The following is a 13,464-nucleotide window of genomic DNA, read 5'->3' as shown; positions in this document are numbered from 1 at the left end:
CACCACATTTAAAACATTTAGCATTACGAAATGCACATGAATTACGTGAATGAAATTTGTCACAGGATAAACATTTATCAAACATGATCTCACCTTCGTGAACTGTATCTCATATCCTCAATGCATTATCAGCATAACGTTGAGTACGCATTGGATTGGAATAACGTAGTAAAGTAGTGGAGTTTTTGATGTCCTGATGAATAATTTTATGAAATCTCCCTCATTTACCGCATTTCAAAATTTTTATACTTAACATAGTCTAGCAGTGGTTCCTTGAGAGTTGCATAAGGAAGCGAAATGGGCTTTTCTGATAAAGCCAGAGTTTTTAATAAGCTGTATGGTTCTTTTCCGGTGAATGTAAGGAAACGTGCCACAATATTAACATCCTCAACATCTTCCTTGGTCATAGCCCAGATTTCGAACCTTTCCAAGTAATCCTCAAAAGCGTCAAAATCTGAATGTATATCCAACAATTCCATGACAGGCTCCATCGCGACGCCAATGTGATAATTAGGAGTATTTGAATTATAGTATGAACTAAGAATCCCAGAAATAACGTAATCGGATCAAGAAGTACAAGATAAGCACGAACGAATGTACTGTATTTGGAATTCGAAATCAAGCATTTAACAAGTGCAAAGGTATCATTAGTTCATTCAAACACCACACTTATCCATATAAGATATACGTTAATTTTTTAATAATATAATTCAAATACTCCTTATTATCTATACACGTTCAAATTAGAAGTTAGCAGAGTAGTAGTTCGAATACATAATTGAGAAGTCATAGATATATCTAGAAACATTTGGTTTTAGCTGGGTAGTAGCTGCAAAGTTTCTTCGCACGATGTATCTACTCGTGATTTCGTGCAAATGCGTGACTCAGTGGATTAAGCTAGGGTATGTCCAGTAAATCGGGGGGGGGTTCATTATCAGAGACATACAGAACTGTTTAATTTGAGGATTTATTTACCGCCACAATAAGAATACAAACTGTCAAGAATATTAGTTAGTCAACTTGTCTCAAGCATTACTACATTAATCTAATAGCAGAATATGATTAACAGATATATATATATATATAGATAGATAGATAGATAGATAGATAGATAGATAGATAGATCATTATAAAGAAAAAATAAATTTCACTTGGGAATGATTGACTCTATGCTACTAGTATCAACAATGAATGAATGTGACTTGCCTGTTTTAGCGATTATTTTTGCACAAAGTGAGAAGTACTTCTGCAAATGGTCGTGAACGATAACGTACATGTAGCAGTAAATGAATCCTCAATACCAATAGTTCTGTAAGTCCTCGAAATTTGATGCTAACTGTGTTGGTTTTACTGGACGCAACTATCTGAAGGCCCTTGGTCACGCATCCGCACCAGATCGCAAGTGGGTTTGTCGTTCCACACATCTACAACTGTAGTGGCATTGAACAATAACCGCACAATCCACAAAGCTGAACACGAGACTACTCAGAAAACAGATATTCAATATTTAACGCAGATAAATACGTAACGATGGAGAAGGCGCGAACAATGGAATGAATGGACTGGAGTTGATCGGATGTCATGGCTCGACCATGCAGGCGTGGTCCATCTGAATGTTACCTTATGTCTTCTATTCATATTAAATATATTGTTCCTTCTCTAACCTAACCTTGTTCTACATCATGTATTGGTAGTTGTTACGATACAGTGAGTTGGTGTAGACGATGATGTGACTTCCACGTAAGATCTTACAGATTAGGCAGTTATATCATGACAAATCTACAATTTTAGGATTAGGTCTATTATTAGAGCAGTACTAATATCATAGTAGACCGTAATTCTACACAACCATTAGCCAGCTTAAATTAATCATTTTTGATATACTAGTAACCTATCAAATATGTCACCGAACCTCTTCACTTCTGACTTCCGATTTCACTGGGTTGGCATACTTCGGTTATAAAAGATGTTAATGGTTAAGGCGTTATCAAACTCTGAATACTTGTGGCATCTTTAAACCCATCCTCTGTCCGAATCAGCTAGTCTTGATCTACCATCGTCCAGTATTTTATTAGTAAACGGCTTGGAGCTTTTGCAAACTTTTGCATATGTCCAGTCCTTCTACACTTACGGTAACGTGCATAACGAAATTGATATGAAATAAGATGCAATTTGCCAGATGAAAGACATAGCTTAATACCCCAAGACGAATCACAAGTGCTTTTCTGAATTGTTCTTGTTAGAAGGCGGAAGTTTCTGCAGTATAGAAATCTAGTCCATATTTGTTAATGAAACTACATCATGTTTCGTAACGGAAGCACAGGGATCATCATTTACACTTCTATAAGTAAAACATAAGTCCTTAGCTATATGAAAGGTGCGGGAAGGGATTTATATGAACTGTTCTCTTGCTTCAAATCATTTGTACCAACAGTCAATAAGTTTCACAAGGAAGCTTGTAACTAACGCCGTAAAATATAATCTCAGATAGTCTGATTCGAATGTTCCGTGAAAATGATCTGTTACTAATCTCTTTGGTCTGTTTAACGAAAGTAGAATAGTTTTTTGGGTTATGGAAGTTTCTTCAATAAATCATAGGCTTATCTCCCAATAGCAGTAACACAATTAGTTAAAATGTTGTCTTCCCTGAAGTTATGTGACAAACACCAAGCATAAAACATTCTAAATAGTCTTCCTCCCCCGGGGTGACGTGTTGATGTTCAGTTACCCCAAGTTGCTTGAATTCATTTGAATTGCGACTCCAGATGTGAATTTAGAATAATATAGGTAAATAGAACTGATCCCAATAGAGCTAGAACTTCAACAAGGCATAATCAAGAACTGAAATTCGGAGCACTCAGTATGATGGGTTTAATGCACAACATAAAATATTTAACTGTACTGTAAGCGTAATAATTATTTACCACAGACACATAAGAACCATAAAATAGCACTCAATAATGGGATTTACAGTATACACAATATGACACAAATCTAAAGTAATCTTGAGAAATTAGTGAAACAACACAAAAACTGGACTGTCATAACAACTTTCATTCTTTAAAAGTAGTCAAGTCCTGAAATTCTCTACTGGATGGGGCATCCCAAGTCACTTCCCAGGAACCCTTGAAAATGGAAATTGGTATATAGATAGAGATTAAAGATAGCATTTTGCTATAATATACTAAAGGTGCTACAGGTATTCAGAGTTGGACAACGCTATAACCAATAACACCTAATATAAAGTGTACTCACCAAGTGAAATGAAAAGACAGAAGCGAGGATGTTCGAAGATATATTTGATATACTATCAATATATCTAGAATCGTCTGATCTAATCTGGCTAGCGATTGCAGTAGATGTTGAGCACGGCGTTCCCACTCGTGATTTGGTGCGGATGCATGAACGAGTGCCTTCAGCTGGGTGGTTCATTAAAACATGTGGTCAACATCCAATGTCGAAAACTTACAGAGCTATGTATTTTGGGGATTTATTTATGTAAGTGCATGTCGAAATAAACTCGTAAGGGCTTTAAAACACAAAATGGGCGAAAAAGTGTAAATAACGTTAAAGTGAATTTCTACAATTGTTTTTTTGTGTGTTTGTTTATTAAAAACTTTTAATATACGTATTAGCCAGATAATAAATAAATACAAATATAAGCATATAAAAAAATTTATATTATATATAATGTCATGGAAAATCGAGATGAAGCAAACTGTTAACTGGTGTTTTACGTGCAACAGTCGTTTAAATGTTCTGGAAATCTTACTCTTCTTCCAGAACTCGTTGTTTTATGTTTATTTTCGGATACTGTCGAAGTATCATCATGCATGTTGGCTGTCAGATGAGGTATTATACGTGTAGGAGCCGTGTCGTACGATTGTACTGAAGGAAAATCGAGGTAGATAGGAGTTCCTTCTAAACACGCTGCTTTGAGGCGATCGATGCTGTTGTTGGTTCCGCTCTTATCGATTACATAGTACTTAGGTTCGCGTTGAAGAACTTTGAAGGATCCTTTGTACGCTGATTCGATAGGTCGTCGATGTGAGTCTCGATGAACGAAAACGTGTGTACTATGTCGTAAGTCGGGTTGAACGAAAATATCAGTTGATTGCGGTCGAGTGGAAACAGCTTTAACTCAACGCATTGCGTCTGTAAGCCTGTTCATGTAGGAGGTTAGATCCATGTTCATTGAAGAGGATGAAGGATCCACGAATTCTCCTGGAAGTCGAAGTGTCGTTCCATAAACGAGTTGAGCTGCAGTGTATCCAATGTCAGCTTTGACTGTATTGCGAATACCTAGTAAGACGAGTGGAAGAGCGTCGATCTAATGTGAAACGTTCGCAGCTGATAGTGAAGCTCCTAGTTGTCGGTGAAAACATTCTACCCACTCGTTTACTTGTGGGTGGCAGTTGGTCGTTCGTAAAAGTTTGATTCCTAAAAGTGTGGTCAGACGACGGAAAAGTATGGATTCGAACTGACGTCCGCGGTCTGTAGCGATAACCTTAGATTTTTGGCAGCTTACACAGGAGCATGCCCACTTCCGCACGTCTTTATTCATGCCAGGCCAGCAAAACCATTCTGCTATAAGCTTGATGGTTTCACGGACACCTGGATGAGAAAGTTTGTGCAATGTATTGAAGACATTGCGTCGATAATGTTTCGGCACGATTGGGCGATCCCTACCTGTAGATGTGTCACAAAGTAAGGTTTCCTTACCTGTTCCCATCTGTTTGATGCGTAGTTTAAGTGTTGTAGACGATAACTCGTGCTGAAGATCATTGTCTTCTTTTTGAAGTTGGGCGAGTTTAAAAAGTCGAATCGTTGGAAACTGTTGAAGGACGTCATTCGAGACAAGGCGTCTTTGACTACATTGTTTGCTCCAGAAATGTGTTGAATATCTAAAGTAAACTGCGAAATGTAGTCCAATTGTCGACACTCACAAGTTGAGTACCTGGCTGAAGAAGAGTTTAAAGAGAAGGTAAGCGGTTTTTAGTCAGTGAAAGGGATGAATTCACGGCCTTCGATATTGTGTTGAAAATGCAGTACAGCACAATACATAGCTAGGAGGTCCCAGCCGAATGTGCTGTACCTTGATTCGGTGTCTAGCAACCGTCTCAAGAAAAATGACAAAGGTTGACAGGAGTGGTTAATACATTGTTGTAAGACTCCTCTGATTGCTGAGTCGGATGCATCTACTGCGATACTAATGGGTGCTTCAGTGTCCTGACGAGCAAGCATTGTTGCCTGAGCGATAAGTTACTTAACCGTGGAGAATGCTTTTCGCGCAGTGTCGTCCAAATTGATGGATTTCGCATTTCCACGAAGTTGGTCTGTAAAAGGTTTCATAAGTAACGCGCATTTCGGTATGAATTATCTATAGAAACTTACCAGGCCGTTAAACGTGCGTAATTGCTTGATGGTGGTCGGTTCTGGGTAATCCAGAATGGTCGCTACTTTGGTTCTAAAGGTCGAATGCCTTGCGCATCTATAGTGTGTCCTAGGAAGTCTGATGAGTCAGTTCCGATTTGGCATTTCTGAATGATTACATTAATGCCATGTTTTCGTAGTCGTTCGAAAACAAGATCCGGTTGCTGGAGATACGATTCTCTGTCCGGAATTGCTATTAGACAGACGTCAACATACGCATGTACGAAGTTGAGACCTCGAAAAACGTCGTCTTTGAACATTTGAAGTGTTTGGGCAGCGTTTCTTAGACCGAAGGACATTCGCAAAAATTTTTGGAGTTCACAGGGAGTTATGGTAGCTGTTTTCGGTATATCGTCTGTAGCCATAGGGATTTGGTTATACGCTTTAACCAAGTCGATTTTCGAAAAGACAGTTGTGCCATTCAAGGTAGCTGTCAAATCGTGAATGTGAGGACACGGGTAACGATCGGGAATGGTTTCCGCATTCAGTCGCCGATAGTCACCAGTTGGACGCCAATCGTTGCTGTCATTTTTAGGGACTATGTGCAACGGAGATGCTCATGGGCTGTTTGACGGTCTTATGATACCTAAGTCTATCATGTGGTCGGATTCGTTTTTGGTTTTCGGGAGCCAGTCGGTCTACTTTCAAAAATACAGTTGTCCCAGTAGTCGTGACGTAATGTGTAACGTTGCTGGTTACACACGGCAATTTCGGTTGCGATTGCTGTATCCTAGGATACTTATCGAGTAGTGGTTGATAAAATGGGTCTATTATGTGCTTAATTATGACTGGAGATAATCTGCAACCAGAAAATAAGTTACGCAAACAGACAAATTAGTGTTTCCGTCTACTAGCCTCCGTTTGCGCGTATCGATGATTAGATTACGGCATTGTAGAAGGTCCATACCAATGATTGGCATAGAAACATCTGCACCAACGAAGATCCAGTGAATGGGTTTGTGTAAACCCACGTTCAGATAAACGTAACTTTTACCGTATGTGGCGATAGGCTTTTCGTTTGCCACATGTAGATTTAAAACTGGTTCGTGAAGTCGGTCGTTAGAATTCACTGGAAGAACGTTAACTTCTGCGAGGTAGCATCATCATATCTGTGACGTATAACAGACGGCTATGTTCGCCAGCTACGGTCACCGTTAACGCGTGCTGGCTTGGAAGTTTCCCGATTTGTTTTTCGATTTGGTCGGTTTGGAGTTGAGAAAATTGCAGGGTTTTCTGCAATTTCTGGAAGACTTTCCATACTTGTTATGATACCAGCATCAGCCGGGGTTATCCGTCTCTTTTGGTTTAAAGACAGATCGCCTACGGAAAGTGCTTCTACGTGGGGCGTGTGATCTGTTATGTCATTCTAGGTCTTTTGAGGCCTTTCTTTGACTGAATAAACCTTGGTATTAGAAGATTTCGTAATTTCGAAAATGCGGTCAGCAGATGCAGCTAGCTAGTTTAAGGCACAGCTTGCACCTGTTGAGGAAGCTTGGGTAAGAAAAGTTGTTTGAATAGGCCATCATCGAAAGTTCTTTGGCCGATAACCTCTGTCATTCGTTGCAATTTGTCCGTCGCAGAACCGTGTTGCACGTTGATGTTATTGAAGAGTTGGTCAAACATTTGTCTATTGGTTAGGTTTCCGCGTTTATGAGTAGAACGTTTCAGCGTTTCTTAAGGTCCAGAAACATCACTAGTAAACATACTAGGTGTTACGTACCTGTTGAATTCGCGCGGTAGTGCCTTGACTACTGCGAGGAATTGTGCACGTGTGTCGATCACGCCGTGCTCGGAGAAGTCGGCTTCTGCGTAGCAAAACCAGGCTTCGATGTTGTCTGGCTAGAAGGGCATCAGTTGAAACGAAGGTGGGGACAAAGTCTTAAGCTTAAGATCTTTGGGTTTCTGTTCAGTCATGATGAAATACGAGGTACGAGATTGAACGAGGGATATATATATATATATATCCAAAAACACGAAAAATATATATATATCACAGTGTAAAAAAATTGAGGCAATGATATATAGAGTCCCAAAAAGGATCAGACTCACAGTTTACGATTTGGTGTACCAGATCACGTTCGGCTCACCAATGAAGATGCCACAGGTATTCGGAGTTTGACAACGCTTTAACCAGTAACACTTAATAAAACTAGTACCTGTAGAATTATGGTCTACTATTATATTTTAGGTATTTATTTACAATTGCATCTGTATTAGTAGGCTAACTGAACAAGGTTTTAGTGATAATTTTGTCAAGTTATGACAATGCTTTATAACGATATCCTGAAACTATTAAATTTAACTAGTTATAGTGTTGATTGAGGATTAGTCAGTGGAAAAATAGGTATTGTTGCTTTAGGTGATTGTAAAATAGTGAGTAGTATTGATCCAAAAGCATCCAGAATAAAACATGCAGTATGGCAATTAATTCCAGGGTTACGCTATTTACAGGTCATATTTGCTAGAGCTTGATGTTTAAACAAGACTATGTCGCTGAAGCATGTAAATGCTATTACAGCTTGTTAACAAATCATCTAAGCTAATTAGTTAATATAGACGACCAGTTTTTATTATCGATTGAGCTAGTTTGTCATGAGGACTAATCAATATAACATTCCATGCCACTGTAGTCTCGTGTTCAGCTTTGTGGATTGTGCGGTTATTGTTCAATGCCACTACATACCCACCAGGAGAAATCAAAAGACAGAAGCGAGGAGATCGGAAAATATATTTGATGTGGTATCAATATATCGAGAATCGTCTGATCTAATCTTGGTAGCGATTTCAGCAGATGTTGAGCACGGCGTTCCCACTCGTGATCTGGTGTGGATGCATGAATGAGCGCCTTCAGCTAGGTGGTCCATTAAAAATTTTTTTACCTCCACAATAGTATTTTTTCTCTTTTTCTCTTCAAGTATACACAGGTTCTTACCTGAAGATATCGATTATCTGTCGCTACTAGACTGGAAGCCAGTTGAGTTAAAGCTGTTTCTATACCATTTGAACCATATTACATAATACTAACCTTGAGATCGTAGAGTTCTTGGGGCGGGTCGTGTGATTGTTAAACATGCCTTTTGTTATGTAACATTATCAAGTCTTTAGTATCTAGCTTCCATTGCCAGGTAACTTCGTAAAAACCCTTAGTTATTGTCGTTCCCCATTATTCACATAAATTTACAGATGTAAGTGAGCACTATGTGGGTAGTGAAAACAAACCAACCTATCAAAAGCTTTCTTTTCTCAATTTCAGGTTCACTCACACTTCTACCCTCGAGCTAAGCATAAACCTATTATCAACTAAATAACTACTTAGTGAGTTCATGGAATTGGTTGTGTACGAGGTCCACCCTCACATTGCATTATTGCGTGAGTTATGCGGTGAGACCCATGAAGAATCACTGTCTGATGACTCAGACAATGAAAGCTACTTAAAAAGTCTTGATCCAAAAAACTGGAAAAGTCAGGATCATTATTCTGTTTTGGGGCTCAGAAAAAAACGCTTTCTTGCTTCTTCTGACGATATCAGGAAAGCATGTATGTTGTCTTCTGATTGTTAACTGTATTAGATCGCAGAAAAATTTTGAGTCATCACCCTGACAAACGTCGTTCAAAGGGGGAGTTTATTCAAGATGAAAAACTGGATTACTTTTCATGCATAACTATAGGTAAGTTAAAGCAATCCCTTCGTTTGTTTTATTTTTTATTAGTAAAATCCAGACTAGTTATAAAGTGAGGTTAGTGTCTTTGTTCAACCCCCCATACATTTTCTAAAGGTGCCATAATATGTTCAATAATGTAATGAAAAAGAGTAACGCGATCCAAGTGTCTTAAATTAGTATCTTTAATGATTTGTCAGTATTAACAACTTCAGACAAACCATCCGTGTATCCGTTTACTACTTAACATCTTTAAGTTCATAAGTGTGACTGACATCCTGAAATAGTTCTTGCCGAGAGAAAAGACTCAGCTAGGTGATTGCGGTAGTCACACAGCTATAGATGCACTCGGATCTTGTTAAGCGGACATGTCTTGGTTGCGGGGCCTTTGTAAAAAACTTCAAGTACCAACACAGTTGGAACAAATGACATCAAGCTGTGTATGTACATCTTTCAGAGCGACCTTTCAAAGATAGTTCAGAAACTTCCACGAATATTTTGTGGGACAGTATTAGCCTGGTTTTTACACAAAGTATTTTTAGCTAGTTTGTTTACCTTTTGTGACCATTTTGTTTCATTCAGAATATTAAAATATGATTACTTATAAATAGCATACGAAATACTTGGAAATCCCGTCAAACGTCTTGCGTATGATAGTGTGGATCCAGTCGTCGTAGATGATTCAGTTCCTACCATCAGTGAAATCAAGTCCAACTTCTTCACTTCATTGGGAAACTTTTTTTATCGTAAATCTAGGTAACTGTCGTTTCCAAATAGTCATTTTTCATGAAGGTGGTCTAAAAAGCAACCTACTCCTCACCTTGGTAACAGTCTAACTGATATAGATGAAGTCCTCAAGTTTTATGACTTCTGGTAAGTTAATAACGAAGCAAACATTTAATATGATTTTTATTTCTATCTATATACTGTATAATCAATAGCTTGCTCATTGTTTTCCTCAGACAAGCATTTACCCTGAGCTAAGAAGGTACAACTAACGTTTACGAATCTTCGGAATTTTTCAATACTTGTCCCCTCATGTGGCTGTATTTCACATAGTCTTGGTTTCCAGTCTGTGTCTGGTTTAAATTTTAGTTATATATAGTGTAATGCTCTCCACAACTTATTTTGAAATGCACAATCATGGACCTCATAATCACGTGCATAAACTTTTCAACCTAGCCATACACCTACTAATAGAATTTAACACATGTTGCAATTTATAAAGACATAAATATACACTCAAATCTAACTTGGAGCGTTTTTTCATGACAAAATTATTGATTGTGTTGTTGACGTGAGTTAATTTAGTGTATAATCAGTCTTTTTGTCTATGACAATCCCAGTCGGAAGAATATTGAAACAACTACTTGCTTTTAACCACTAAGTATCTTATGACTACAAAATATCCAGAAATCTAGAACCCTTAGTCTTTGCTTTGTTCATCCTTATGTTCGCATCTGAATACTCATTAACAGTTTTAGCGTTTTCTATGTGCAAATGCTTGCTTACTAAGGGCAGGAAAGGGTATCAACTAGGGCTTATCATATTCACAAAAATGTCCAATATCGTATTAAGGCACCATAACCGCGAATTAGCTGGGCTAATACGTAGGAGCACTAGTTCTAATATGCGCCAACGATTGTTTTGAACTAAATTACTAGTCGGTTTCCCTGTTTATCTTACTATCATTTATGATCGTAATAATGAATAAATATATTGGCCACCATTAAACCTTGTCACAACAACACTCAAAAAAATATGGACCAGTTCACAATAAATCAAACAATTAAAAAAGCCATAATAAGGAAAACCAGTTATAGAAGACCAATATGTACAGAATAATATTATAATTAGTCATTTTTAGACACTTATGTGAATATAGCATCAATGGTATTTGTTTGAAAAGCATTTGAGGATTCCCAGCAGTACCAAATGCTGGTTGTCTCGAGGTATCCTCTGCACTAGTATCGCAAAGTCGCTTGTAACGCTACTATATATTTCTTGAGAGAAAAATATCTCGTTGCTTTAATTTTTTACAGGGAAGAATATGATACCTGTCGTGATTACTCATATCTAGATGAAGAAGATAAGGAAAAAGGTGAAGAGTACGTTTCTCAATGTTACCCTTCTTTTACTAACTTATCCAAAATTATTGTTTGTTCAGTACTCGTTACCGTTCACTATTGTTATCAACATTTGATTTTCAGTCAGTCAGTCAGCTATAACGTAGCACCAGGCACATATATGCATCGGTCCAAGTTGCCATACCTCATTAACACAACAAGATGGACACCAGATTCATAAAAGTAGTTAATTCAGAGGTGGTAATATATAAAGGAAAGATTGCAATAAGGATATAGTACAGGAAGAAAGAATTAGTTCGTAGAAAGAAAGATATGAAGCGATTTTAATCTCTTAGTTTAAGGGAAGACAGAGTGCATACACCGACGCCATTGTGATCGATTCTGAGCCATGTCACCAAGAGTCTCCAACCATTGGTTACGATAGTCACACGGACCCCAACCAAGTAGTCTGCATCTACCAACATGGATCAGATTAGAATTTAATGACTTCAAGCACTGATGCCACGTTTTGGTTTGGCCGCCCCTAACTTTCTTCCAACCATCTCCAACACCGGTTAGCATTGCACTTCGTGGTAATCGGTGTTCAGGCATACGTAACACGTGGCCCAACCATCTCAGTCGATGAAGATTCACAACCTCATCAACTGATTTACCATCATTCCCTAATGCCCTGCGTCTAACCTCGCTATTACTTACCCGGTGATCCCAGTAGACGCCAACAATATTTCTAAAGCATCTGTGGTTGAATACTAGTAGCTTACGACTATCTTCTACTCTTAATTGCCATGTTTCGCTGTCGTGATTTAAAACAGAACGGACTGCCGCGCAGTATACTCGTCGTTTTTTTGATAGACGGATATCTCGCCTTCGCCAAAGGTGACGTAAGTTGGCAAAAGCCAAACGAGTACTATGTCTGAACGTTTAGCTTTCTGTAAAATTCATCTTTTACTTCATCTGAGCTGCAGTCGGTGGGAACGTAGGCAGAAACGACAAAAAGACAACGACGTGTGTCCCTATCCTCCCCAGTTCTTACGGAGCCGTTTAGCCGAACAGCACATAAACGACTGTTAACGGCGATCCACTCTAACAGTGCTTACTGCTAGCCCTACTCCTGCCAGTCCACGAGATCTGGCCGTCGGGTCACCAGATACACGGAGGGTGTATCTCGTTGGCTCTCCGTTTTGCCGAGGTGAGGTCAAGTGAATGACCACACTGAGATCCTGTATTTGTGTTTCAGAGACACAGCATACATCAATGGTGCGATATTCTATGGTTCTAGCCAAGGAGGCTTGTTGACCGATTTGACATAGGGTGCGTACGTTGAAGGCTCCAATGTGTAGTTTGGAGCGAGGTTTCAGTAGACCTGGGACAGTGTTTTGAGCACTAGAATCGTTGGCTATGGTAACATTTGAGGAGGAAGCCGAAAAGGGAAGTTTAGAAGTGAAAGTCGATGTAGGAGGAATAATAGAAAGTGAAGACGGAGGTTGATTATGAATACAGTGGTCTTGAGTGCTGTTAGAGGTATGAGGGCGATTATCACTTTCCGGTTGCCCACACCGTGGAAGGGTTGTTCTGGAGGTACCTGAAAAGGAAATTGGATTAGAGGTGGCCTTAGTGACCTGGGAGCGTGACCGCAGTACCCAAGGGACAACTGCTTGAGGTCGGTCACACACGATCTTTTTATGGGTAATTTTTGTGTTAGCTCCGTACTTGTTGAGACCTTACCGCCGGAGACGGATATCCGTGGGATAAGGTGAGGTGTGCATTTTTAGGGTCGACCTTCTCTAACCCCACCCCTCCTTGTGGGAAGGCAGCATCGCTGTCATGCTGATTGTCTGAAGGAAACATCTGACTGCTGTCACACCTCTGTACAGTCAGCAGTACGACTTCACCTTCGGACCTTGGGTTTGTTGCTTTTAGTCTTACCGCTCTTCAACCGACCTGTCTGACATGGTAGGACCTTGAGGAACGGTTGTTCCAGCCAGCATAGCTCGGTTGCTTCATCACGATGGGTAAGCCCGACCATCACGTCAAGGTAGCAACAACGGTCGGGAAAGATTTGATTTTATTGATCACTGAATGCAGATATTTTTAGGTCGAAACAAGTTTGCTCATACATCATGTCAGAAAAAGGTAGTCTTCTCTAATTATAATTTTTTATCTCTGACTAGTTATATTCCTTATCTATTTGGATTTTCAGTCAGTCGTCAATATTATATTTTTCTGATGCAAAATACATACATATCAATATTTTGTCTTTATAAAAATGCACGTTTTTCAGATAA

At 39.1% G+C, this 13,464-nt stretch overlaps 1 protein-coding gene across 2 annotated transcripts in view; it reads left to right on the top strand.

The window, feature by feature from the left end:
* Positions 1–8,449: 8,449 nt before the first annotated feature.
* Positions 8,450–13,464, top strand: part of DNAJC2_1 (DnaJ (Hsp40), sub C, member 2) — a 25,041-nt gene continuing 20,026 nt past the window's right edge. The window contains exons 1-6 of one of the 2 annotated variants that reach the window (XM_051213310.1): positions 8,450–8,558; positions 8,687–8,970; positions 9,003–9,101; positions 9,704–9,848; positions 9,885–9,965; positions 11,135–11,200. In XM_051213310.1, coding sequence (XP_051069276.1) covers positions 8,757–8,970; positions 9,003–9,101; positions 9,704–9,848; positions 9,885–9,965; positions 11,135–11,200 — 605 coding nt within the window. In that variant the 5' untranslated portion in view covers positions 8,450–8,558; positions 8,687–8,756. The remainder of the gene's footprint in view (positions 8,559–8,686; positions 8,971–9,002; positions 9,102–9,703; positions 9,849–9,884; positions 9,966–11,134; positions 11,201–13,464) is intronic. The other variant, XM_035730654.2, reaches the window with a different exon arrangement.

The sequence above is a fragment of the Schistosoma haematobium genome, chromosome 3, assembly GCF_000699445.3.
Source record: "Schistosoma haematobium chromosome 3, whole genome shotgun sequence".
In the NCBI taxonomy this organism is placed as follows: Eukaryota; Metazoa; Platyhelminthes; class Trematoda; order Strigeidida; family Schistosomatidae; genus Schistosoma; species Schistosoma haematobium.
Note: the sequence above shows the minus strand (reverse complement) of the source record. Positions and strands in the feature narration are given on the sequence as shown.